General features: G+C 47.8%; 1 protein-coding gene across 6 annotated transcripts in view; it reads left to right on the plus strand.

Moving 5' to 3' along the window:
* Window positions 1–27,306, plus strand: part of cuedc2 (CUE domain containing 2) — an 81,370-nt gene that overhangs the window by 4,968 nt on the left and 49,096 nt on the right. For 3 of the 6 annotated variants that reach the window (XM_072583093.1, XM_072583094.1, XM_072583095.1), the window contains 4 exons: window positions 11,678–11,784; window positions 13,820–13,963; window positions 19,620–19,681; window positions 25,725–25,855. In XM_072583093.1, coding sequence (XP_072439194.1) covers window positions 11,711–11,784; window positions 13,820–13,963; window positions 19,620–19,681; window positions 25,725–25,855 — 411 coding nt within the window. In that variant the 5' untranslated portion in view covers window positions 11,678–11,710. Of the gene's footprint in view, window positions 1–2,081; window positions 2,189–2,262; window positions 2,429–11,677; window positions 11,785–13,819; window positions 13,964–19,619; window positions 19,682–25,724; window positions 25,856–27,306 lie in introns of those variants that run through there. The other 3 variants (XM_072583097.1, XM_072583092.1, XM_072583096.1) reach the window with 2 other exon arrangements.

Genomic DNA, 27,306 nt, shown 5'->3' on the forward strand with positions numbered 1-27,306 from the left:
CGACGGACCGCAAATTGGAACATATAATTACAAATGGCTCTTCCACAACCAAATATCTTCATTCAGTGCCATAAGTTGCCAAATTTAAAAAAATTTCTATGACACATACACTTGTTACCAATTTAAAAATCACACAACACCAGGTTATAGTCTAACAGGTTTAATTGGAAGCACTAGCTTTCGGAGCACCGCTCCTTCATCAGATGGTTGTGGAGTACACAATTGTAAGACACAGAATTTATAGCAAAAGTTTACAGTGTGATGTAACTGAAATTATACATTGAAAAATACCTTGACTGTTTGTTAAGTCTCTTATCTGTTAAAATGACCATGATAGTTTCACTTCTTTCATATGTCTAGATTAGAGTGGTGCTGGAAAAGCACAGCAGTTCAGGCAGCATCCGAGGAGCAGTAAAATCGACGTTTTGGGCAAAAACCTTACCTCACTTCTTTCATATGTAAATCATAAAACTTTCTTTAAAAGTTATATTCTCAGGTTAACTGTAACAATTGGTGTCAGCCCAGATAAGATGTTATGTTGAAGGTGTCAGCCCCCTGTGTTCCCTGTCTGTGCCATAATGTTTAGACTGATTCTAATCTAAAAAGTGAGTTAACAGAGTCTTACATGGATTCGTACAGTTTTTGAGCCAAGTACAATGTAACTCTGCAAGTACAAAGTCACCCCACAAACGTGTATGTGTGTGTGTGTGTGTGTGTGTCTGTCTGGGGGTTTGTGAGTGTCTGAGAGAGACTGTATATGTGTGAGTGTAAAGTGTCTTAAGAGAGGGTACATGTGTGTGTTTGAGAGTGTCTGAGATAGTGTATATGTGTGTGAGTGCGTGTGTCGGGGGGGGGAGGAGGAGGAGAGAAGAGTTGAGTGTGTGTGTGTGGGTGTGTAAAGTGTCTAAGTCTGATAGGATACATGTGAGTGTAGGCATGTGCGTAGGTGTGTGAGACAGACGAGAGACTTAACAATCAAGGTATTTTTCAATGTATCATTTCAGTTACATCGCTTTGTAAACGTTTGCGATAAACGGTGTACTCCACAACCACTAGATGAGGCAGCGGCGCTCCGAAAGATAGTGCTTCCAATTAAACCTGTTGGACCATAATCTGGTGTTGTGTGACTTTTAACCAGTCCAACAACGGCATCTCCAAATCTTGTTACTAATGCACCCTAAATGCCTCTTCAAAATCTTCATTCCTTACGTGTCCAGTTTTGTTTTGGAGGGGAATGGTCCTCCTTCCCTTCCCTAGGCCAGCGAAAGTAGTTTTTGATGTAATTTCATATCGGTCTATGTTTAACACTATGATAAATACTTGATGCCTATTTTCGACGATTCTGTTATGACATCAGCGACGGCTCAAACTGTCAAAGACGTTTCCAGAACCTCACTTCGGCTGGGGTGGGAGGGGCCAGTGCTCGGGGGCGGAAGAGAGCGCCGCCGGAGGGCGGGGTCAGTGCACGGGCTGAATACAGAACCTCCGGGGGGCGGAGTCAGTGCACTGGGGCTGGAGACAGAACCGCCGGGGGGCGGAGTCAGTGCACTGGGGCTGGAGACAGAACCGCCGGGGGGCGGAGTCAGTGCACTGGGGCTGGAGACAAAACCGCCGGGGGGCGGAGTCAGTGCACGGGGGCTGGAGACAGAACCGCCGGGGGCGGGGGGGTCAGTGCTCGAGGGCCGAAAACTGCGCCGTCGGGGGGGTCAGGGGCTCGTGGCTGAAGACTATGCCGCCGGGCGGGGGTAGGGTGAAAGCGAGGGGTGGAGGCTGAAGACCAATCCACCCGGGGGGGGGGGCGTGGTGAATGCTGGGGGCAGGGGCAGTGCTCGAAGGCTGAAGACAGCGCCGTCGGGGGATGGAGTGAGTGCTGGGGGCGGGGTCAGCGCTCGGGGGCTGAAGTGAGTGCTGGGGGCGGGGTCAGCGCTCGGGGGCTGAAGTGAGTGCTGGGGGCGGGGTCAGCGCTCGGGGGCTGAAGTGAGTGCTGGGGGCGGGGTCAGCGCTCGGGGGATGGAGTGAGTGCTGGGGGCGGGGTCAGCGCTCGGGGGCTGAAGACAGCGCCGCCGGGGGGGGCGGGGTGAGGACTCACGGAGGCTCGAAGACAGCGCGCGGCGAGGGGCGTGGCTAGTGCTCGGCGGGTTTTTGACGGTTGCGGGCTCCGGGGACGGTTGGGAATCGAATGGTCGGTGTAAGTGGGTTGTCTAATTTATATATGTGGGACGTGGAGCGTTGGTTTCTCTCATCTGGTGGTTGTGTGTATCCTCCAGAATGACCCTGCATCTTCTACCGGCTTTTAAAGACAGACTTGCATTTACATGGCGCCTTTGACATTCTCAGGATGTACCGAAGCTCTTTGCAGCGAACGAATTGTTTTTGAAGCGTAGAAATTGTTGTACTGTAGGAAAGATCCCACCAACAGCGATGTTGGGTGAGAGACTAATATTAATCCAGGACCCCGGTGGGAGTTTCATTGCTCTTCTTTGGAGTAGAGCAGCTCTACCCGAGAGGGCAGAGACGGGCTCGGCTTATAATCTGAAAGATGTTACCTCTTAAAATGCAGTGCAACCTCAGCCCCATGCTAGAATGTAGTTTGAGTGCTCTTCAGAGCGTCATTTTGTCATATTTGGGCTTGAACTCACACCTGACTCAAAGTGGAGAGGGTCTTTAGCAGTTGCAGGAGGGGGAGGATTAAGATTTCCAGGGCTTTGTTTAGTGCAACATTGGAATCGGATGCCTGAACTGCTGTGCTCCTCCAGCACCACTAATCCAGAAATTGGAATTGGATTGCAGAGTTTCCGATACCCCATGTAAGAACCGAGATGGTGTGGAAGGAGAATAGCAGACAGTGGTCTGTACAGGAGAACACATTTGAAATAATAGTGAGCACCTACTTGACGCACAGTCGCCTATACAGGGTCAATGACAATCTGCATTCTTCTGGCAGGATGGCTGGTACCAGGGATAACAAATTTTAAAGTAATTCTTTTGTTTTAAGAAAAGTCATTTGGATGCGGGGAAATGAAGAAATGGTCAATGTTAGAGTTGTGTTGTAGAAAAGCGCTGCTTGAAAGTTTGGGGGAAGCAGATTCAACATTCTATTTCAAAAGTGAAATAGATAGCAATGCAAAGGAAATATGTGTTGGGTGAGGGAGTGGGAATAATTGGATAGTGGTTCGAGGTTCAGTGAGTATTTTGGTGAGGCAATTTTGTAAAATCAATAAGCTGGATTTTACATTGTAGAGTTGAATGTACAAACATAATTGTTAATTAGTGTGGGGTCAGACATGTCTGTTATGAAGATGCAATGTTTAACATGATTGATGTTCCTCTAATAGTGAAACATGACTGCTGTATGAGCTGTGAAGGTATGCTTCACTATCCTGTTTGATACCAAAAAAAATGGAAACTAAGTTGACTCTTCATCCTATGTCCCAGTACATGGAAAATCTGGAAGAAATCAGGAGAAATTTTATATAAAGCCAAAGAAAAACTTATATTTATACATCTCAAAGCACCTTGTAGCTAATGAAGCACTTTGAAGTATATTCACTGATGTAATAACTTGGCAGCCAATTTCCACACAGCAAGTTCTCTCAAATAATGTTCAGATAATCAATTCATTTTTGTGATATTGATTGAGGGATAAATGTTGACCTAAGATATTACTGCCAGACTCTTCTTTGAAGCAGTGCTGTGGGAGCTTTTACATCCACTCAAGCTTTGGTTTAACATCACAGCCACAGATGGCAGCATTCCTTCAGTACTGCACTGAAGTGTCAGCCTTTATCTTCGTCCTCAAGCTCTCGAGTTCAACTTGTACCCTGAACATAGTGATTCAGAGGTAAGGACACTACCAATTGAGCCACAGTTGACCCAGCAAGTTAAAGTTTTAAAGACTGTAGATGAGCGAGCCACATTCCACATCAAGTGGATAAAGCCTCAAATAGATGTATAGGATTGCAGTGACTTGGAATTATTTTTGTATTGCAGTTATGATTCATAAAAGGAACCTTTAGTCTTTTTTTTAATACAAATCTTTATTCAATTTCCACCACCGGGAAGATAGGAAAACACCCGAGTGGCCAGTGACAAGCACTGCCCTTCACATCAAAGGGCAATGCTGTGTGATCAAAACAGTGAAGGGGAGGGTAGGGATTAAATCAAAATAGAGTTGGACGGGGAAATAATGCACTCCACTCCCTGCGGTGCCCACCTCTCCCTGAACAACTCCAGGGTGTTGGTGGACACCGGGGCTCTAACGTAACCGCGGAAGAGGGGCAGGCAGTCGGCCCTAACGACCCCCTCCACGGCCCGCTGCCTGGACCAGTTTGGCCAGGCCCAGGAGCAGACCCACGAGGAGGTCTTCGGACCTGCCCTCCCTCCCTCCATACCGGGTACCCGAAGATCAGGAGCGTGGGACTGAAGTGCAACCAAAAGCAGAAGAAGTGGTTTTTAAAGAAAATCAAAAAGAGTGCAAACGCCCACACCCAATATATACATGGTCTACGGACTCCACAGAACAAGCAGTTGGGCTGGGAGTCCGTGAACCACTGCAATCTACAGTTGCAGGGGACTGCTGCGTGCAGCACCCTCCACCCCAGATCCGAGAGAAAGGGGGAGGACTCCTGCGTAGAGAGCCCTCCAATGGGGATCCCCACCGCCCAGTGGCAAATGGGCACACTAAGGCGTGTCTGGACGGTGGATGAGGGAGAAGAGGTGGACAGTGTGCAGCAGCAGTCTATACAGGGCCCTTCTTTTCACATCCTTGAAAGAAACAAAATTAAAATTCCGGAAGCGGCTCAGGTTGTGGGGCATAGGCTCCCGCGGGAAGTACAGGACCTTGGGGCCAATGTGAAATTCCGTCCGGGCTGGGGTGAGCGCGGACGGGATCCCACCGCACACCTGAGCGTCCTCCAACTGGTGCACTATGTCGGGTCCGAGCACCGCCGTTTTAAGGCGTCGGATGGCGGTGGCCACGTACCGGACGTCTACCGCTGCACTGCTCGCTATGTCCTGCGGCAGCGTCCAGCCCAGGCCCCCGGCACCCAGTACGTCCCGACCCTGGTCACCCTCGCCGCCACGGCCCTCCCCTCTGACAGCCACTCGAACCCGCGAGTATGGAGGTGTAGATTCCTGAGCAACGGCTCCCTGACGACAGTTGCTACTCCAGCCGGAGGGTAGGCGCGACGCGATTCGACCATGTTCCAAACAGTGATCAGGTCCTGGTAAAAGACAGGCAGCGTCTTGAGGGCGACCTCCAAACCATCACGGTCGGCGAACAAGAGCTGTGTGTCATAGTTGAGGTTACACACCTGGCGGAAAAAAATAAGTCACCAGGGGGCACCACCTAGGAGGAGGCTCGACGTAAAGGTATCGCCGCAAGGTCTGAAGGCGGAATGTCGCGACCTGGGTGCGGACGCACACCGGTGACTGACTGCCCTCCTCAATAGGGAGACTCAAAACCTGCATGGCGACCCAGTGCATCTTTTTGTCCCAGAAGAAGTCGACCAATGTTCTCTGGATGTCAGCGACAAAGCCAGGAGGAGGGACCAAAGTGACCAGCCGGTACCACAGCATAGCGGCCACCAGCTGGTTTATGACCAGCACTCGACTCCTGTAAGATAGCACTCGGAGCAGTCCTGTCCAGCGGCCTAGGCGAGCCGAGACTTTGGCCTCCAGCTCCTGCCAGTTGGCCGGCCAGGATTCTTCAGCGGGGCTGAGGTAGACCCCCAGGTAGAGGAGATGTCCACCCGGCCTGGCACTCGCGCATCCTCCCCAGGTCAGTGAAAGTGAGGAGCACGTCGGTGTAGGCCGAGAGGACCACCCCTGTGCCCGTGCCGCGCAGAACCAGCCCCGACAACCTCCTCCGCAAGAGGCGCAGGAAAGGCTCCACGCACAGGGAATACAGCTGACCGGACAGGGGGCAGCCTTGACGCACTCCTCTCCCGAAGCGAAGGGCAGGCGTCAGGGACCCGTTAACTTTAACCAGACACTCTGCGGCGGCGTACAAAAGTCGGGTCCGGGCAACGAAATGCATCCCAAACCTGAATGCCCCCAGAGTCCCGAGCAGGTACTCGTGATTGACCCTGTTGAACGCCTTCTCCTGATCGAGGGACAGGAAGGCGTCCGGCAGACCAGCCCGTCGACAGAAATGGATCAGGTCCCGGACCAGGTGGACGTTGTGTATCCTCCGGCCCAGGACTGTGTAGGACTGGTCCGGGTGAATCATGTGGGCCAGCACGGAAGCCAGGCGAGAAGACAACACCCTGGCAAAGATTTTGTATTCCGTGCTGAGGAGGGAGACCGGACGCCAGTTCTTTAAGGAACGAAGGTCCCCCTTCTTTGGCAGCAGGACGATGACCGGCCTGCGCCAAGAAAGGGGCAGCTGTCCGGCATTTAGACACTTCCCCAGGACCTGTGCATAGTCGCTCCCCAGGACATCCCAGAACACCCTGAAGAACTCCACAGTCAGCCCATCCAGCCCTGGGGTTTTGCCCCTCGAGCCGGTCGAGGGTGCCGGTCAGCTCCTCTAAAGTGACGGGAGCGTCGAGCCTACCGGCGTCCTCCGGGCTGAGCTGCGGCAGGTCCTCCCACAGAACTGAGAGCATCCTCGCTGGACAGATCCGGAGAGAACAGAGCCTTGTAATAGTTTTAAACGTGGGCCCTGATGCCCTCCGGATCCGAGACGAGGGACCTGTCGTCGGCCAGCCGCACAAAGAGCTGCTGACAGGTGCCGCGCCTTTTTTCCAAGCGAGTAGAAGAAGGGGGAGCCGCGGTCTAGGTCCTGGAGGAGCTGGATCCGTGACCTCACATACGTGCCCTGCGCCCCGCCGAGCTGCAGGTGCCGGAGCGCAGCCTTCTTCTCTTCGTACGCCCCGCGCAGGGCCGGGTCCGCGTCGGGCTGACCGAGGCGTGACTCCAGGTCGAGCATCTCCCTCTCCAACTCCCCGATCCTAGATTTCCGCCTCTTGGTCGACCCCCTCGCGTACTCCTGACAGAAGATGCGGACGTGAGCCTTGCCCACGTCCCACCATGGCCTCCGGGAGGGGAAGCTTCCCCGCTTCCTTCTCCAGCCGGCCCAGAAACGACAAAAAGAGTCCCGGAACCGCTCGTCCTCCAGTAGCAGGTTGTTAAAGTGCCAGTACGTGGAGCCGAGCCTGGTGCCGAACGGAAGGGGTTCCGCCCACACCAGGTGATGGTCCGTGCACGTGATGGTCGCGTGGAGGCCTTCGGAAAACAGGAGGCGTACGCCCGCGAAACGTACAGGCGGTCGATTCTGGACGCTCCGACCCCAGGCCTCACGAAGGTGAAGGCGATGGAGTCGGGATGGAGATTCCGCCAGACGTCCACCAGGTCGAAGGACTTGACCAAATCCCCCAACCTCTTCCCCGACGCCCAGCCAGTGCGGGCACTGCCGTGGGCCCTGCCCTTGAGGATGCAGTTAAAATCTCCCCTGAGGGCAACGCACTGGTTCTCGTCGATGGAAGCGAGATGAGCGGACAGTTCTTCGAAGAAGCTCGCATGCCTCGGCCCGGCAAGGGGAGCGTAGACGTTCACCAAGTGAAGCACTACGCCCCCCAGCCGAACAGTCAGGTGAAGCAAACGGCCTGGCACTGGCTCCCTGATCCCCAAGATCTCTGGCTGAAGATGCGGGGCCAACAGGATAGCCACCCCGCCAGATCTGCGGGTGAGGTGATCCATGTAGACCCCCTCTCGCCACTCCAGGAGCCAGGTGGCTTCGTCTCCCGGCGTAGTGTGGGTTTCTTGCAGGAAGCACACCGCATATCTCCCATCCCGAAGGACCGAGGGGGTCTGGAATCTGCGCTGTGACTCCCTGCTGCCGTTGATGTTGAGGCTGGCTATAGTTGTCTCCATGTCGGAAGCATTGTGCTACCACCACCAGTACAGTTAAAAAACAAGTACAATTACTGGGAGGACGAGGGAGGGGCACAGGAGTCCCTCGCCCTCACCAGGAGTGCTCTTAGGAAGTTCCTGACTCGCTTTCGCTCGTTGACGTCGAGCCCAGGCGCCTGGCGAGCAGCGTGGGCCGACCAATAAGCTTTTTCATAAGAGCTCCTGCGGTCGAGAGCCAGTTGGACTCTATCCCGGCGACCTCGAGTTTCCTCGACAAATTCCCGGAGTTCCTCGAGGGGGATGAGGGGGAGATCGGTGGGGGGCACCCGGGACTCAAAAACGTCACTGCAGACGGAGTCCGCGTTGTCCCCGGTGTCCGCCACCGATCCCGAACCCTCCTCCGGGAGGTCGCCCTCGGTCGCCGACCCCTCCCCCACCGAGAGGATGGGGGCTGGTCCGGCACCGCCAACCGGCCTCGAACCCCCGGCGACCCCACCCCCAGGGTCACCGGCGGTACCTTCCTCGGCGCACCCCGTCCCGGAACACCCCGAGTTCGGGTCGTCGGGCGGCGGAGGCTCGGGGCCCCGCTCCTCTCCCGACACCGGGACGCCTGGCTCCTCGGGGAAAAGGTCATCCCCCAGGAAAAGGTCATCCCCCAGGGCCAAGGCCCCTGGAAAAACAGTCTGGGAGGGAGGAGCGGGGATAATACCTACCTCCCCTCCGCCGCTCGGTGACCCAGTAAAGGGTCCTTTGTCATCACCCGCACCGCGGCCCTCGTGGTTGTCAAAGTCCCCCCCAGGGGCCAGTGGAGTCGAGGCAGCAGGAAGCCCTGCTGCAGCCCCTGGGGGTTTTGGCAGGTCGGTCTGCGGTGCGGGATCATCGGGAGGTCCCGTGGGCCCATCCCCTGGAGAGGGGCAGCGCTGCCGGCGCGCTGCAGGACTGTCTCTCCCCTCCAAGGGCCAGGCCCTCTTCCCCAGAGAGACAGGGGGGGATTTATGGGCCTTATCCTCCCCGCCCGCCTTGTTGGTCATGGGGTCTGAAGCCCCTCCCCCCAGCCTTTCCCGGAATACGATTGGCTGGGGGAAGGCAGTGGGCGTGGCCAAGGTGGGGAGGGTCAGCCGTGTCACTTCCTGCCCCGCCCCTGGTTTATCAGGTGATGGTGGGCTGGGCTGGGCTGGGCTGGGCTGGGCTGGGCTGGGCTGGGCAGGGGCCCAGTCCCCTCTCCGGGGCCCGGAGACACGGTCGCTGCGGGAGGTTGGGCAGCGGTGGTTCCCCCGAGGTTAGTGCCAGGGTGTGTCTGGGTGGGGCGGGGCTCGGGCTCAGGGTCCCCCGGGCCAGGTGTTGCAGTGCCCGGGGCGGGCGTCGCAGCCCCAGGGGTTTCTCCATCGGGGCGGGGGGGTAGATGTGGGGTCCGTGGGGTCAGGGTCGGGTACGGGTTCGGGGGTTTGGGGGTCAGGGTTCCCGCGCCGGGGCGACGCTGGCACGGCCGCAGGGGCATTGTTGTGCCGGGGCGGGGCAGGTCGTGGGCTGGGTGTCGGGGATGAGGATAGGGTGGTCTCCCCGTGGGCAGGCTTGACACGACGCGTCTTCTTTAGCGCCTTCCGGCCGGCTGGACGCTCACCCCCCTCCCTGCCGGAGGCTGGAGGATCGGAAGCCTCCGGCTCAGGCTCCGGTGCCGGGGCCTGCGGTGTTGACTTTGGGGGAGGGGGAGGGGGAGTGGGTGCGGCGGCACCACCGTCAGCCGTTGGCGAGGGCTGAGCGGCCTTCTGGGTGGGGCAGTTTCTTCTAATGTGCCCCACCTCGCGGCACAGGTGGCACCGCACTCCGTCCGCCGTCCAGAAGGCACGGTAGGCCGCGCCCTCGTGGAGGAGGGTGAATGTGCCCTCCGTGACCTCCTCCCGGGCCAGGCAAATGAACACCTGGCGTCGGAAGGAGTAGATGTGCCGGAGGGCGGGGTCTTTGAGACCGAGCAGGAGCGGTTGGATCCCCGACCGGATCTCCCCCAAGGTGGTGAGGTGGGGGAGAAGGAGCTCGCTGGCAATGAAGGGCGGGACGTTGGAGATCACGACCCTCTGGGCCGTAACCTCCAGAGGGTCGACGGGCAAATGTGTCCCGCCCACAGCGAGCCCCCTCTCCACGGCCAGGTGGACCGCCTGCTCGGTCCTAAGGAAAAATACGGCCTTCCCGTACATCCGGGCCGCAGCGACGTTGGCCAGTGGGCCGACCACACTAGCCATGGCCTTGCTGCAGGCCTCGATGGTCATGTTAGGGTGGGGATAGGCCTTGACCCCCAGGCGTTTAGTGAGGTGCCTGAAGGGGGTGTGGTTTGCAGCCGGGGCTGGGACAGCCGAGCCTAAGGCAGCGGCTACCCCGGCGTAGGTGCGGCTGGGCCCCGCGACCTTCGGGCTCGCCATGTTCTGCTGCTGGACGTTAGGCCCCAGGCAGCAGTGGTGGAGGTGGGCCTCTGGCAGCAGCAGTGGTGGAAATCCTGGGGATGTGCCCAAGGCCAGTCACCCAAGGCGAGTCCCAGGCATTGACGGTAGAGACTGGTCTCAGGTGACAATGGTGGTGGAGGCAGGCCTCAGGCGAGTCCCAGGCAGGCCCTCGGTCGTAGTGGTGTGGGGCAGACCTGTTGGGGAGGGTCCCCAAGGCAAGTCCCAGGCAGCCCCAAAATTGAGTCCCAGGCAGCTGTAGTGGAGGTGGGTCTCTGGCAGTGGTGGAGGTCCTGGGGAGAGGACAAGGCGAGTCCCAGGCAGCGGCGGTGGAGTCAGGCCTCAGGCAATAGTAGCAGTGGAGGCAGGCCTCTGGCAAGTCCTAGGCCGCAGCGGTGGGGGCTGACCTGTTGGGGAGGGTCCCCAAGGCGAGTCCCAGTCAGCAGCGGAAGTAGCAGTAGTGGTGGTGGAGGGGCCCAAGGAGAGTCCCAGGCAGCAACAGTGGAGGCAGGCCTCAGGCAGCAGCAGCAGCAGTGGAGGCAGGCCTCTGGCAAGTCCTGGGCAGGCCCTTGGTCGCGGCGGGCGGGGGGGGGGGGCAGACCTGTTGGGGAGGGTCCCCAAGGCGAGTCCCAGGCAGCGGTGGTGGAAAGCAGGCCTCTGGCAAGTCCTGGGCAGTTCCTCAGTCGCAGCAGTGGTGGGAGCAGGCCTGTTGGGGAGGGTCCCCAAGGCAAGTCCCAGGCAGCCCCAAAAATGGAGTTCCAGGCAGCAGCAGTGGAGGTGGGCTTCAAGCAACAGCAGCAGCAGTGGTGGAGGTCCTGGCGAGGGGCCCCAAGGCAAGTCCGAGGCAGGCCCCAAGCAGCAACAGGGAGAGTCCTTACACGTGTGCACACACAGTCACACTGATCCAATTCTCAAAAGGGAAAACACCCAAGTGGCCAGTGACAAGCACTGCCCTTCACATCAAAGGGCAATGCTGTGTGATAATCTCCTGTTTTTTTTAACAGTGAAGGGGAGGGTAGGGACAATCTCCTGTTTATTTTCTTTCCCCATGTTACCTTTAGTCTTTATATGTCTAATTCCAGCAAGCTGATTGGTGTGGCAGGTAATGAATGACCCCAGCAAGTGGTTACAGAGGACCAACCAGATGTGAATACTCTGCCAGTCTTTTTTTTCTTGTGGATAGTCCAACACAATAAATGAATCTGGAACAGAATAGGAACTACGCATTGAGTAGCTGGTTCTCCAACTCCAGCATATACAGGGTGCCATCCATTTGGGCCAGCAGTGAATGGCAAAGTTAAGTGAAGAATATCACTTTTGAGATGACTGCAGGCATTAAAATTGGAAATCCTTCTGTAAGGTGAAACCATTCAAATGCTTTTTGTCTACAGGTGGGATCTTGTTATTGATCAAGTATTGCTGTCATGGCATTGGAGAAAATTATCCAGGATGCACTTACCCAGTTTGTTCAACTTCACATCCCAGATGCTGATCTCAGGTGGGTGGTAAAGGAAACAGCTTGCACTTGTGTAGCACTTTGGGTTACCAAAAACTACTTTGCAGCCACTGAACTACTTTGAAATAGAGTTACCATTTAGGTGTACACAGCAATCAATTTACATACAGCAAGATCTCAAAAACACAAAGGAAATTGATCAAATGATCTGATTTTAAGTCATGTTGGCCAGGGCATTGGGATACTCCCTTGCTCTTAAAAATATGCTAGACTTTTTTGTTTTACATCCACTTAGTATGACCCGTGGTTTAATGTTTCACAGTAAAGACAGTACCCTCGACAATGCCTAAATACTATCACTTCTCCACTAAAATGCCAACTTGAAATATGTATTTAGACCTTCCTTTCTAGTTTGAAACTAATGTTTTGAATCGGGTCAGAGTATGAACTCTGAACCAAAACTGAACACCCTGACAAAAAGTTGTTCACTTTCACCGTATGACCTGTTGATGGTTAGTGTCTGTTGATATAGCTAATTGCTATAGTTAAAGAATAAATGGAGTGGTACTGTGTGACAGTTCCCTTGTAATCTGAGTTGCTGTGACAAGCACTTTCTCCATGTTACAGTCTGGAGATGTAGTTAGTGACAGGTGAGGTTCCAACATTCTCTCCATAAAACATGGCTGACCAGGAATCTCTCCGTCTCTTACCACATGCTACTGGCATGCTTTAAAGGATTTGTAGGTCGTTACTCAAATGTTTAGCCATGTTATGAATGCACCTTTGGCCATCATGTCCCAGACTGGCATTTGAACCCATAGCTTCGAGCTTATAGGCAGTGATGCTCCCTACTGTGCCACAACACTTTTACATTACGTAAAATGGTTTAATGGCCTTAGTGACCTGGGATTAGGATGCAGTTGTTTTTAAAATGGACTCTGGGTGGGGTCCGGAAAGATCTTTGCTGAGATGTTCTCTGATTTTGAATGGATTGCCAGAAATCCACATCTTGGCACAACAATGGGATGCACTTGAATACAGTACAAAACAGCTCAGAGGAGAATGATTGTGACCTGGGCATATTCTCCAGGAGGGGGCTGAAAAGCAGGAGATTTGGACCACATGGGGCATCAGCAAAATCTCCAGCAAGGAAGGGAAGTCACAGGCACCTCACAGAAAGGGAGCACAGGAACTAGAGGCACAGCCATCCAGGGTAAGACACAGGGATCACAGAACAAATTCTTAGCGAAAGAGCAGGGACACTGACCCAGGGAAGAGAACACAAAGCTCAATAGGTCATTGGGAGCTAAGAAGGGAATGACTAGTAATGGACCCAAGGAGGAAATGAAAGAAAGCACAATGAACATGTTGTCTACAGAGGTGGTTTAGACCAAATGAACCCTCCATGCAATCACTTGGAACAAGCAGAATAATTGGGTGGACACCTCTCATAGCAGATGAATGTTTGAAGAAAACCTGACCAATTGAAAATATTAACTCTTTCTTTCCCCAATATGATGAGTGCTTTCAAGCATGTTTTGACACTGCCTAATTCATAACCCAAATTTTTTAGAGCAAATTAAGTAGTTCTGAAGTATTCTAATGTTGGAAATGTGGCAACAATTTCCACAAATCAAAGTTCCACACGTATCAACATAACTGACCAGGTAATTTGTTTTGGGTAAAAGCAAAGCACCGTGGATGCCAGAGTTCTGAAGGTACTGAGTATGCCAGAGTAGTGGAGAAACTCAGCAGGTCTGGCTGCATCTGTGAGAGAGAAAAACAAGTTAATATTTTGCACCCAATGATTCTTTTAGCAGTTATTGATTTTTAAAAAAATACTACTTTTAAGCAGAATCAAGTTGGAATCTATGACATATACAATCAGACAGTTGTACTTTATTTCAGTAAAACAAAAGCAAAGTGATCGAGCTGAAAGTGTTTCAATGGCCTGGCAGAAAGGGAGTTGTGAAACAATACAGTCAGGCTACTCGAAACGCATTTGCATGTTCGATGATCGACACTGTGACTGTGTTGAGATGGGACAGTCACATTGATGATTTTTTTCCTCCTGTAGTGTGATGGATGAGGTGATTCTGTCCTATATCACCAGTGTACTGGAGGAACTTGGATCTCCAGACTCGTCTGAAGAGAACTTTGATGTGGAAATGTTTGTGGAAATGATGGCAGCTTATGTCCCAGGCTTCGCAGAGATAAGCAGGTGGGCAATTTTTTGCACTTGCAGGTAGATTGATAGTGTACTGAATAATCTGAGTTTGAGAGGAGTCCTGTAGAACCTCCACTATTGTTAATAATAGGGTACAGCACCTGCAGTCCTCACTTTCTCCTACAGAACTGTATAGTGTAACATTTGAAAATTTGGGGAAATACAAGTTTATCATCAATGTTAATGTTTTGACATGGAATATTCTGCTCGGTTCTGGTTTGTTCACTTTAGTCCTCTTGAATTTGCAGAATCACTCATTATAGTTCAGCAAATTGTTGGTGACTCAGTGGCTAGTGCTATCATTTCTGAATTAGAAGGTTGTGGGTTCAAGCCCCTCACCAAAGACTTGGACAACATAAATCCAGGCTGACACTCTAGCTGCACTATCAGATCCGAGCTTAATCTGAGGCTCCATTGTCCCTCACAAGAAGATGTCAAAGGTTGCACAGCTATATTTCATTTTAAAAAAGCAGGGGCTTTCTCCCCAGTGTCATGTTCAACACTTACCCCACACCATGATGACTAGCACCTGATGAAGGAGCAGTTCTCTGAAAACTTGTGTTTTCAAATAAACCTGGTGGAATATAACCTGGTGTTTTGTGATTTTTTTTGACCTTAACCCATATTAGCATTGGATGTAAAGTGCTTTGGAGTGTAATGAAATGTAACCTTCCTGTCGTTCGGATGGTATAGTCTGAAGTGGTCATTCTTCGTGTTGCCAGCATAAGTTGGCAATTTGCTAATGTGCTGTTTCCAATGGCCACTGTTTGGTATTGAGGAGTTACATGTTTACTTCTTCCCTCCGTTGTCGATGGATTAGAATAATTAATTGGATTATACTTTTGGTCTTCTGATATATTTACCTCAGCACCAGAAAAGACAGTGCCATTATCTGTTAAGCAATCAGAGAAGCTTTAAGACGATGCTGTGCTCTTGCTTGAGTCAGAGTGCACAGTTAGACTTCATATTGAAGACAGGCAGCAAGTAATTTCTGTGAGCACGAAAGCCCTGAATAAGATAAACCCATAATGGTCAGATTAAGATATGATGGCGAAATATACATTTGTTTTAGACTTAAACTTCAATGTCATATGTAATCAAGTACAAAAGTACATGAGTACAGTGAAAAGTTAGCACGTTTTGAGAAGATTTGTAGCTCAGGTTGAGGTTCTGGATGTAGGTTTGCTTGCTGAGCTGGAAGGTTCATTTTCAAACGTTTAGTTACCATACTAGGTAACCTCTTCGGTGAGCCTCCAGGCGAAGCATTGCTGATGATTTCGGCTTTCTATTTATATGTTTGCGTTTCTTTGTGTTGGTGATGTCATTTCCTATTCGTTTTCTCAGGGGGGTGGTAAATCAGGACCAAGTCAATGTGATTGTTGATAGAGTTCCCATTGGCATTAATGGCATTAATGGAACTCTATCAACAAACACATTGACTTGGACCCGATATACCACCCCCTGAGAAAAAGAACAGGAAATGACATCACCAACCGAAACATATAAATATAAAGCAGGAATCATCAGCAGCGCTTTGTCTGGAGGCTCACTGAAGATGTTACTTAGTTTAGTGCTAAAATGTCTGAAAATGAACCTTCCAGCTCAGTGAGTAAACCTACATCCACGGTGAAAAGTTTTCAGTGTCGCCACACATGGTGCCGTCTTGGGTATGTGTACCTAGGTGCAAGATAGAAATAAATAAGGAACAATGTTAAAAGGTAAACATTGCAGTCAGTCTTAGTATATCACAAAAAAGATTGAAGTTAAACATTACAGTCAGTTTTAGTATTGAATGGAAAATAAAGCTAAAAGTTCAACCAGTGCAGTCTTTAAATGCTTAGCCATGTTGGACTGGACTTCCTACAAGGGCTCGGTCACCTCTTTTGGCACACTTTCTCTGCCCTGGCTCGATTTCCTCTGCTCTCATCATTGCTGCAGATGTTGGGGGAACCTCCACCACCACTTTGGGCTCACTCCTGAGATCTCAGATGCTACTACACACCAGACTGCCATAGCCCTGATCTAAATGCCATCTGCGCTGGGCATCAGTCTTGCCATTGGTCCACGTGTCGGGCGCTGGGAACTTACCAAGTGTCCCAGCTGCCTCACACTGGACATCTAGCCAGCTGCCAAAATCAGTGTGCCCAATGGTGGTGGTGGTGATGCTGCTGCTGTCTGTCTCCAGAAGGTAAGTTAGTAGAAAAAAAATCTAAAAAAAATTAAAACTATAAAGAAAAAAGAAAAGTAAGAGTGGATGAGCATACTCCACTGCCATCTTGCCGAAATATGTGATTAGTGGTTAAGTGATATAATGCAGAAATAAGTGATTTCACAATCAGTAGATGAGATCTAAAGTGCTGCAATCCTGCTACATCAGTTATCAATGGTAGAGCTCAGTTAAATAACATACCACAGAAGAAGGCTTCTCAAATATCAGTATCCTGTATGATGGAAAAACCCGGAACATTGTTGCACAAGATCAGGCTGAAGCATTTCTAACCACCTTTGTCACATGTGCTGAATGAGATATCTCCAGTATCACAGATGTCAGTCTTCAGCCAATTCAATTCACTCCATCAAGAAATGGTTGAAGTCACTGAATACTACAGATGCTCTGGACCTTGACTGCATTCTGTCAATAGTACTGAAGACTTGTGTTCCAAAATGAGCCCGTCCTTAGGCAAGTTGTTCCAGTACAACAACACTTGCAGCTACCTAACAACGTAGGAAATTGCACAGCAAAGTCCTGCATACACAATGTTATACAAATACAACCAAGCCAATTATCACCATCACTCCATTCTCGACTATCTACAAAGTGGTGGAAGGTGTCATCAACTGTGTTCATGAGCAACACTTGCTTAGCAATAACCTGTGCATTGATGCACAGTTTGGGTTCTGTCAGACTGCTCAGCTCCTCTCCTTATTTCATTCTTGGTTAGAATATGGACAAAAGAGCTAACTAGCAAAGGTGAGGTGAGAATAAATGCCCTTGACATTAAGGCTGTGTTGCGTGTTGCATCGTGCAACCCTAGGAAATCTAGAGCCAAATGCAATTCTACATTCTTTTTAATCCTACCATAGATGTTGATGATTATTGGAGGTCAGTCATCTCAGCTCCAGGACATCTCTGCAGGAATTCCTCAGAGTAGTATCTTAGGGCTAGTCGTCTTCAGCCACTCATCAGTGACCTTCACTCCACCAAAAGGTCAGGAGTGGAGATATTTGCTGATTTGTGCAATGTTCAGCAGTTTGAGCTGACGAATGGCAAGTAACATTCACACCAACGTGTAAGGCAATATCTTTGACAAGAGAGAACCTAACCATCATCCCTTGACATTCAATGGAATTAACATTACTGAATCCGCAACATCCTGAGGGTTACCATTGACTAGAAACTGGACTGGACTAGCTATATGAATACTGAAGCTGTAAGCATAGGTCAGAGGCTAGGAATCCTGTAGTGTGTAATGCTCACCTCCTGACTCCTCAGACCTGCCCATCTTCTACAAGGCACAAGTCAGGAGTGTAATGGAATATTCCCCACTTGCCTGGATGAATGCAGCTTCAGCAACAAGCTTTATTGCATCCACTTGATTAATTCCACATCCACTTCCTCCATGTCCGACACTCATTAGCAGCAGTGTGTACCATCTGCAAGATGCACTGTAGAAATTCACCAAGGTTCCTGACAGTGTCTTCGGAAGACATGACCACTACCATGTAGAAAAACAAGGGCAGCAGATATTTGGGAGCTTCACCAGCTGCAAGTTCCCAACAAGCCACACACCATCCTGACTTGGAAATATATCACTGTTCATTCAGTGTTGCTGGGTCAAAATCCTGGAATTCCATTCATAACAGCATGGTGTGTCCCTCTACCGCATAGACCAAGAATGAGGCTCACCATGCCCCTCAAGGGCAATAAAATGCTGGTGGTGCCAACATCCTCTGAATGCATAATTAAAAAAAAAGTTTTCAGATCTGACATAGATAAATGGCAACATTTCACACACGTATGGGCACCAGCATTCCCTCTAATTTTCTTACTGTCTTTGCAGGCCTCTGAGTCCAGTGCACAGCACTGACTTCTGGAACAATGCCATGTGCAGCACTGTGGAGTGGTTGGGTATCTGCACAGCTTAGAGGGAGTATTGATGGGAACCATATTTTTCTTTTTCTTTTATTAATTTACAGAATGTGAGTGTTGTTGGCTAGGCCAGCATTTATTGCATATCCCTAACTGCCCAAGAGCCAACCACATTGGTTATGGGTTTGGAGTCATATGTAGGCCAGACCACGTAATGATGTTTCTTTCCCAAAGGGCATAAATGAACCAATTGGATATTTTCCAATAATCAGTAGATTCTTAATTCTGGATGTCTTTTTATAAATTGAATGCAAATTCCACCATCTGCTGTGGCGGGATTCGCACTGAGTCCCCAGGATAATAATAGTCTAGTGATAATACCACTATGGCAAGGCCTCTCCTGATTTAAGTCAAGATTAGAGTGGTGCTGGAAAATCACAGCAGGTCAGGCGGCATCAGAGGAGCAGGAAAATCAACATTTCGGGCAAAAGCCCTTCATCAGGAATGACGTTTCTTGCTCCTCTGCTGCCTGACCACTCGAATCTTGACTCTAATCTCCAGTACCTGCAATACCCACTTTCACCTCTCCTGATTTAAGTCAGAGTGAGGTTTTAGGAGTTCCAAGATTTTATTGGTTCACAGAATACAGGTATTGCTGGCGCGATGGTATTTAATGCCTATCCCCAATTGGCATTCATAGGTGGTAGTGAGCTGGTTTGAGACAGGGGGAGTTGTTAGTATGTATATACGCAATGATGTTTAGAAGAGACTTGCAGGATTTTAATCCAGCCACAAGTCAGGATAGTGTGTAGTCAGAGGGTATCAGTACATGAAGTCCTAGGTTTGCAACTAGTGCTTTGGACCTTACAAAATTAAACGGAGTTTGTGATATCAGCATGATTACATGTGGAATGAAAAACACATATCAGTCTTCATGTAAGATGCTGTTTAGTCTTCATCTGGAGAATGGCAACCAATTTGAGTCCTTGTGCCATTTGGATGATAAAGAGAAAACAGTATTATCTACTTGGAACACTGGAAGCTTTTCAATTATTGTTTCCCTGTCCCACCCTCCCTTTCAGCACAGATCAGTTAGGCTATGCATCAGTTCCTAATCGCTCATTGAGGCCAGTTGCTACCCCGTTGGAATTGGAGAATTGGTTTCCCCTCTGAACCTCCTATATACTGGCGTTATCTGTGAATCAGTTGCTCAGCACAGTGATCAAACCTGTAGCCTGTATGTTCAGGTGATAAATAGGGAGAATCATTCACAAAGAAGAATTTGTACAGAGTGGATTGAGAGAAACTGTTGCCATTCATGAAAGGTTCAAAATGAGAAGGTAGGAAAAAGAATCAATGTGTGTGTGTGTTGGAGGCAGGTTCAATTAAAAATTCAAGGGGGAGTATAATTGGCTGAAAAGAGAGAATGGCACAAGTCGATTGTTCATTTGGAAAACCAATGTAGACATGACAGACCAAATGGCCGCCTCCTGCGTTGTGACAATTCTGTGACAAATGTTTGATTGTTTGGCAATTGAAAAATGACCTGTTTATTTTCAGTGTCACTATCTGCGAGATGATGTTTGATTTGGCTGCACGTCTGGTAGAAGCTCGTAACAAAGGTAAGATCCGAGGATTTTGTCAACTGGGACTGCTGTTGAGACAAGATGGTATGTATTAAGCTCAGCATTGGTGCCTCTGCCAGGGAATGGGAGACACTATACTCTGCATCCCATGCCTGCAAGACCAGGTGTCTGTATGCAGAGAGGGTGGAGGAGAAAGGCAGACAGAGAGGCTGTGGTAAATGTCAGTGGTTTATTTGCAGGGGTGTAAACATGAGCAGTAATTATTCAAAGCTGCAATTTTTCCCAACAATCATGTTTATGGGCTCTTTTATCACTTGAATGCATTCTTATGGAATTGAGAATATGGTGACATTTAAAAAGAATGCATTCCCAGTGTCAACAGAAATGAAAGGAATGTTTAAGGAGCCAAATGTGGGTGTAGTCAAAATGGCTGCATTTTTAAAGATCTCTATTAGTCATAATTTGACCATCATGTAGGTCATAAACTAAACGCTGCAAAAAACTTTGACCAATTTGACATCAAAATGTGGATTAGCATACCATATTGACAAAAGGGATGTTTGTACATAATGGGGGTCATTTTGTTTTGGAAAATTGACACCACATCAGATCTTTTTTGCAAACCTTGGAGGAACCTGCTATATTAAAACGATATGACTGGTTCTTTTTCTCATTTATTGTTTGTGGGACTGTCTGGTCAAATAGGCTACCACATTGGCAAACAAAACAATAGCTACACTTAGCTTCACATCTCAGGATGTTGCAAAATGAAAATCAGTTGCCATTTTAGCTGCTGTTTTTCTAACTCTCACCTAGTTTTGATATCCTCATGGGCTGTGCTCTCACCATTTTACGTTGGGGAATGTGTTGAATCCGGTAGTGGCGATGAATGGGTAATGGAAGAGATGGTGATCCACATCTCCCTGGTGAGCAATAGAAGGGTGCTAATGTATTTGGAAAAAGGTGGTATATATTAATTGTCTTTGAGCACATGTAAAGAAAAAGCAGCTGTAATACTGGATGTGGGATTAGAGGGGTAAGAATGAGCAAGTCAATAAACTTTGTTTGCAAAGAAAAAGACGTGATCTTTGTTCTATATCTCACCAACCGGCTTGGAATCTATTAACAGAAGTGGTAACTCACTTTGCCCTCCTCTTTGCTTTTATGCAACCCCCCCCACCCAAAAACAAACTTTGCCCCCTCCCCTCAACATGTAACAGAATAGAGAAGCAGATTCACCAATCGAAACCCAGTACTCCAACTCAGTAGCAGAGGCATGCGCTGTCATTTTCATTTCTTTTTAAATTATTGCCTGATACACAGGTCTTCAGTGTTTTTGCTTATAGCATTGTTGCTTTGATAAGAGAGAGCATGAAAGGGTTTAGCAGGAGTGTTGAGTAATCAGATCAGCGATGATCTTGGTGAATGACAGAGCAAGCGCGAGACGCTGAGTGGCCTACTCTAGCTCCTAACTTGTAGTTTTAACATTATATTTCAATCATAAGTCTGAGGACCAGAAGTTGACCATTCAGCCCATAGAGACTGCTCTGCCTTTCAATGAGATCATGGCTGATCCCATCATTCTCAACTTCACTTTTTTGCCTCTTCTCCATAACCCTTGAGACTCTTACTGGTTAAAAATCTACCTATCTCAATCTTAAATATACAACAAACATTTTAATTAACCAGCACCAATGGACCAGGAATGTGCCTGTTGATCAAATATTCCAGATAATCAAGAGGTATGTGTAATCTCAGTAAATCCTGACCAACCGAAGCTTTGAGACATTGAAATCCCTCAGAATCTGTGTTTAAAAAAACGCAGTAAGTAATAGAAACTTAATTCACTGAAGACCTGTATATCAGGTAATAATTTAAAATGAATTAACATCATTGTTATACTTCACTTACGTCATAAATACTCTGATATCGAGATTGTTCCTGATATTTGAGACTGGTTTATTTTATTAAATTTTTTTTGGTTTATCAAGAGTACCAGTTGACAAGGCACCAGTTAAAATAAAGTTTGCTTTACGTAATGATCCACCTTTGATAGTCTTCTGCAGTGAGAAAGTTTCACAAATTCACTCCATTCTGATATAAGAAATTGCTTTTCATCTGTCTTCAATATGCAACTGCTTGTCCTGAAATTATGCCCTCTGGTCTTACACACTCCAACATGAGGAAACAACTTTTCCATGTCCACCCTGACAAGTCCCCCAAAAGTCCTGTGTGTTGCAATAAGGTTCCTTTTCATTCATCTACATTACAATGAGTACAAGTCCAACCTATTCAACTACTCATAAGACATTCCGTCCATACCTGGAATCAGTCTCGTGTGCCTTCTCTGGAATACCCCCAATGCCAATTTGTCTCTTTTTGGATGGCATGATAGCTATGGTTAGCACTGCTGCTTCACAGCACCAGGAACCCAGGTTTGATTCCTGCCTCTGGTGATTGTGGAGTTTGCACATTCTCCCAATGACTTCATGAGTTTCCTTTGGCTGTTCTGGTTTCCTCCCACAATCCAAAGATGTGCAGGTTAGGTGAATTGGCCATACTAAATTGCCCATAGTGATCAGGGATGTGTAGGTTAGATGTATTAGTCAGGGGTAAATGTAGAGTAATAGGGGAATTGGTCTGGGTGGGATATTCTTCAGAGGGTTGGTGTGGACTTGATGGGCCAAAGGGCTTATTTCCACACAGTAGGGATTCTATGATTCTATAAATAAAGGGCTCAAAATTGCTCACAGTATTCTATTTGAGGTCTGACTAGCACTTTTGTAAATTTTCAGCAAAATCTCCCTAGTATTATACTCCATTTCCTTTGAAATACAGGCTAACGTTCCATTTGCTTTCTCTTTAACTGCTGAACTTGGATCCTAGCTTTTTATGATTCATGGATGAGGACTCTTGAATCCCTCTGTTCTGCAGGCATCTGCAATCATTCTCCATTTAAATAATAATCAGCTCCTCTATTCTCTGTCAAAGTTTATAACCTCACGTTACCCCACATTATATTCTATCTGCCAAGTTTTTGCCCACTAGCTTAACCTATTTATATCCCTTTGCAGACTCCATGTTATTCTCACCACTTACCTTTCCATTTATTTTGTGTCACATTCAAAAAATTGTATATAATACATTCACTTTCCTCATCCAAGTTACTAATATACTGTACTGGGCTAATAGTAAGATTCTTGGTAGTGTAGATGAGCAGAGAGATCTGTGTCCATGTACATAGATATCTGAAAGTTGCCTCCCAGGTTGATAGGGTTGTTAAGAAGGCATATGGTGTATTGGCTTTTATTGATGGAGGGATTGAATGTCGGAGCCACAAGGTCATGCTGCAGCTGTACAAAACTTTGGTGTGGCTACACTTGGAATATTGCATACAGTTCTTGTCACCACATTATAAGGAGGTTGTGGAAGTTTTGGAAAGGGTTCAGAGGAGATTTACTCAGATGTTACTGGTATGGGTGGAAGGTCTTATGAGGAAAGGCTGAGAGACTTGAGGCTGTTTTCATTAGAGAGAAGAAGGTTGAGAGGTGACTTAATTGAGACATATAAGATAATCAGAGGGTTAGATAGGGTGGACAGTGAGAGCCTTTTTCCTTGGATGGTGATGGCTAGCACGAGGGACATAGCTTTAAATTGAGGGGTAATAGATACAGGATAGATGTCAGAGGTAGTTTCTTTACTCGGAGTAGTACAGTTGTGGAACACACTGCCTGCAACAGTAGTAGACTTGTCTTTTAAACAGTTATTGAATAAACATATAGATGAAAATGGAATAGTGTAGGATAGATGGGCTTCAGATTGGTTCCACAGGTCAGTGCAACCTCGAGGGCCGAAGGGCCTGTATTGTGCTATAATGTTCTATGTTCCATGTATTCAAAGATAATAATCCCATCATGGATCCCAACATTAGTTGCAAGTTACCATCCTGAAAATGTCCCCTTTATTCCAAAACTCTATCTTCTATTTTTTAGTCAATCCTCTATCCATTCTATGACATCCACAACTATGGGCTCTTGTCTTATTAAGAAGTCTAATGTGTGGTATCTTATCAAATGCCTTCTGAAAATCCAAATATATCACGTCCACTGCTTCCCCTTTTACCTATCCTTTTTGTTACCACCTCAAAGAATTCTAGTAAATTTGTCAGACATGCTGACTCTGCTTAATTATGTTATGTATTATTAAATGCACTGCTAGTAAACCTTTATTATAGGTTCAAAAATTTTCCAATAACAGACATTAAGCTAACTGATCTGTAATTACCTGTTCTTTGTCTCCTCTTTTTAAATGTGTTATATTGGCAGCTTTTCAATCCTCTGAGACTTTTCAGAATCTGAGGATTCCTGGAAGATTGCTACTATTACATTCACGCCCTCTAAATTTTTTAAAATATCCCAGGATGCATCCCATTAGGTCCAGGGACATATAGGTCTTTAGCCCCATTAGCTTCCCTAGTACTTTTCTCTAATGATTAGTTCTTGTTTTTATTTTCTCTTCTCCTTTTTCCTCTTGATCATTTAGTAACTTTGCAATGCTATTGGTGTCTTCTGTTGTGAAGACTGTTGCAAGTTATTTACTCCACTCCTGTGCCATTTCCTGGTTCCCCATTGTTATTTCCTCAGCCTTATTCTGTAAGGGGCCTGTGTTCACATTGGCTTCTCTCTCCTTTTTTATAGATTGAAAGAAGTTTTTGCTGTCCATCTTTATATTACTGGCAAGTTCACCCTCAGAGTTTTTTTTCCTCTTTAGTTTTGTTTTGGTTATAAAACATAAGAAATAGGAGCAGGAAAAGGCTATCTGGCCATTTGAGCCCGCTCAGCCATTCAGTAAGATCATGGTTGATTCTTCGTGGTCTTAGATCTACTTACCTGCCCTCTCCCCATAACCCTTAATTCCTTTACTCTTCAAACCATTATGTATCTTAGCTTCACAAACATTCAATGAGGAAGCCTCAAACACTTCAGTGGGCATGGAATTCCACAGATTTACAATCATCTGTTGGTTTTTAAAACTTTCCCAATCCTATGGCTTACCACTTATCTTTATCATATTGTGTTTTTTTTTCTTTCAATTTGCTGCTATCCTTCACCATAATTGGTTTATCCCCTTCCTAGAATCCTCCTTCCTCACTGAATATTATCTTTGCCATGAGCCATGAACTATTTTATTAAATGTCTGCCTGTAGAAAACATTGAAAGGCCACTTTTGGTGCAATTCTAGTCACCCTGCTATAGTAAATGTTATTAAACTTGAAAATATGCATAAAAGATTTAAAAGGATGTTACCAATACTGGAAAGTTTGAGTTATAAGGAGAGGATGAGACTTTTTTCCCCCTGGAGTGTAGGAGGCTGAGGGGTGATCTTATGGGGTTATAAAATCGCGAGGGGCATAGATAAAGTGCATAACCAAGGTTTTTTCTCCAGGGAAGGGGAGTTCAAAACTCGAGAGCATAGGGGAAAGATTTGAGAGAGACCTGAGGGGCAACCTTTTCACATAGAGGGTGGTGCATATGTGGATCAAGCTGCCAGAGGAAGTGGTTAGAGATAAGTACAATTAGAACATTTAAAAGGTGAGTTGGGCTGAACGGTCTGTTTCAATGCTGCATGACTCTCTGAAAATTGTTTCCAATCTGAGTTGCTCCCCGGGGGAATGAGTGAAACTGTTTTTCTCATTTTGCTGTTGAGACTTTTGTTGTCTCCTTGCTTTAATATGTCTGTGTGAGTTAAATGTAATTCTTTCCTGTGGGGATGGGGTAAAGAAGACTGTAAGTCCTGAAAGACTGCTCTCGCTATTATCAATGTCAAGATATCCTCTCTTTCTTTTAAAAAAAAAGTTCTAGCAATTTTGTTGGTTGGCTTTGTAATGTTTGCTGCTCCACAGTTGGTAATATTCCTGCATGTATTTAAGCATTCAGAATGGCCATTAAGAGGACCATTAAGGGGTGCAGGGGCAGCCAGTTGGAGTTTGAACTCTTACTTGTGTAAAAGAAAAGGCTTGAATATATAGATCGTTCATTGGGACTGTCCCATCTGATTGTACTTTTCTTTATCTTTACAGAAAATGTTCACCCCCTGACTGCCTCTCAAGACCGCGAGTCCTTTTCAAAGGAACTGGCTAGCAGCAAAGAAGACAAGAAATCATCAGAGCCAGAAAGCAACCCAGTGCCAAGAGAGGGAGCCAGCGCAAAGGTTAGGCTACCTCCTGATGATTAAAGGAACTGGTTGTGTTGATCCAGGTCAATTCCTCCCACTGCTGAGGACTTCAGATATCAGGGAGAACCTACTTTTGGTGTTAGTAAAATGGGAGGCTAAGAGGTAGTCCAGTAGAGCTTTTGTATCCAAAGGGTAACTGCTTCAACATAAGGAGGCCACTGAAGCTGACAGTGTGAAGATGGAGCAGAATTGTGACCTGGAGTCTCTGGGTATAGGCAAATCTGGAGTATGTATGTGTTTCAAGTTTATTGAATGATAGTAATGAGGACTGGACCTGAAGGTGAGCCTGGCAGAGTCTTTGGGGCCAGGGGAAGATGATTAGTCAAGAAGGTTTTCTGGACACGTCTGCCACTGCAGTTATTTGCTGTAGGATTTTTAAAATACATTCACTGAAAGTGGGTATTACCTATTGGGCCAGTGTTTATTGACCATCCCTACTTGCTCTTGAGAAGGTGGTGTTAAGCTAATTTCTTGAATTGTCTGTGGTGTGGCACCTGCAGGGCTGTTAGGAAGGGAGTTTCAGGATTTTGATTCTGTGTCAGTGCTGGAACAACAATTTAGTTCTAAATTGGGATGATGTGTTTCTTAGAGAAGAAGTTACAAATGGTGTTGTTGCCTTGTAACTGCAGCCCTTGTCCTTCTCGAAGATAGATGTGAGGGTGCTGCGAGAGGTAGTGAATGTAATAAAGCATCTATGCCAGGAATGACAATAAAAGAATAACTTTGGGAGCTGATGGGTTGGATTGAACTAGCAATAGTTTCAGTCTGGCTTTTGAAGGTGAACATGAGTCTGTGACCCTTTGTTGACCTTGCAACACTAAAAATATCCCGGTTTTTACATGACATCAACGTGTTCCTGACACATAAATAACCTATGGAAATCATCCCAGTACATCTGATCTATTTCTGTCCCATATATAACCTGAATAATAACATCCTCTTCCCTAAGAATTGTATAAGATGTAGAAAGTGAGGACTGCAGATGCTGGAGATCAGAGTCGAGAGTGTGGTGCTGGAAAAAGCACAGCAGGTCAGGCAGCATCCGAGGAGCAGGAGAATTGACATTTCGGGCACAAGTCCTTCTTCAGAAATGAGGCTTATGGGTCAGAGGGCTGAGAGATAAATGGGAGCGAGGTGGGGTTGGAGTGGAAGGTAGCTGAGAATGCAATAGGTAGATGAAGGTGAGGGAGAAAGTGATAGGTCAGAGAGGAGAGTGGAGCGGTTAGATGGGAAAGGTGATGGACAGGTCAGGGGGGCAGTGCCGAGTTGGAGGCTTGGGACTGGGATAATGTAGGGGGAGGGGAAATAAGGAAACTGTTGAAATCCACATTGATCCCGTGTGGTTGCAGCAGTGTCCCAAGACGGAATATGAGACTTTCTTCCTCCAGGTGTCTGGTGCTAAGGGTTTGGTGATGGATGAGGCCCAG

This window comes from Chiloscyllium punctatum, chromosome 13 (assembly GCF_047496795.1).
Source record: "Chiloscyllium punctatum isolate Juve2018m chromosome 13, sChiPun1.3, whole genome shotgun sequence".
Taxonomy (NCBI): Eukaryota; Metazoa; Chordata; class Chondrichthyes; order Orectolobiformes; family Hemiscylliidae; genus Chiloscyllium; species Chiloscyllium punctatum.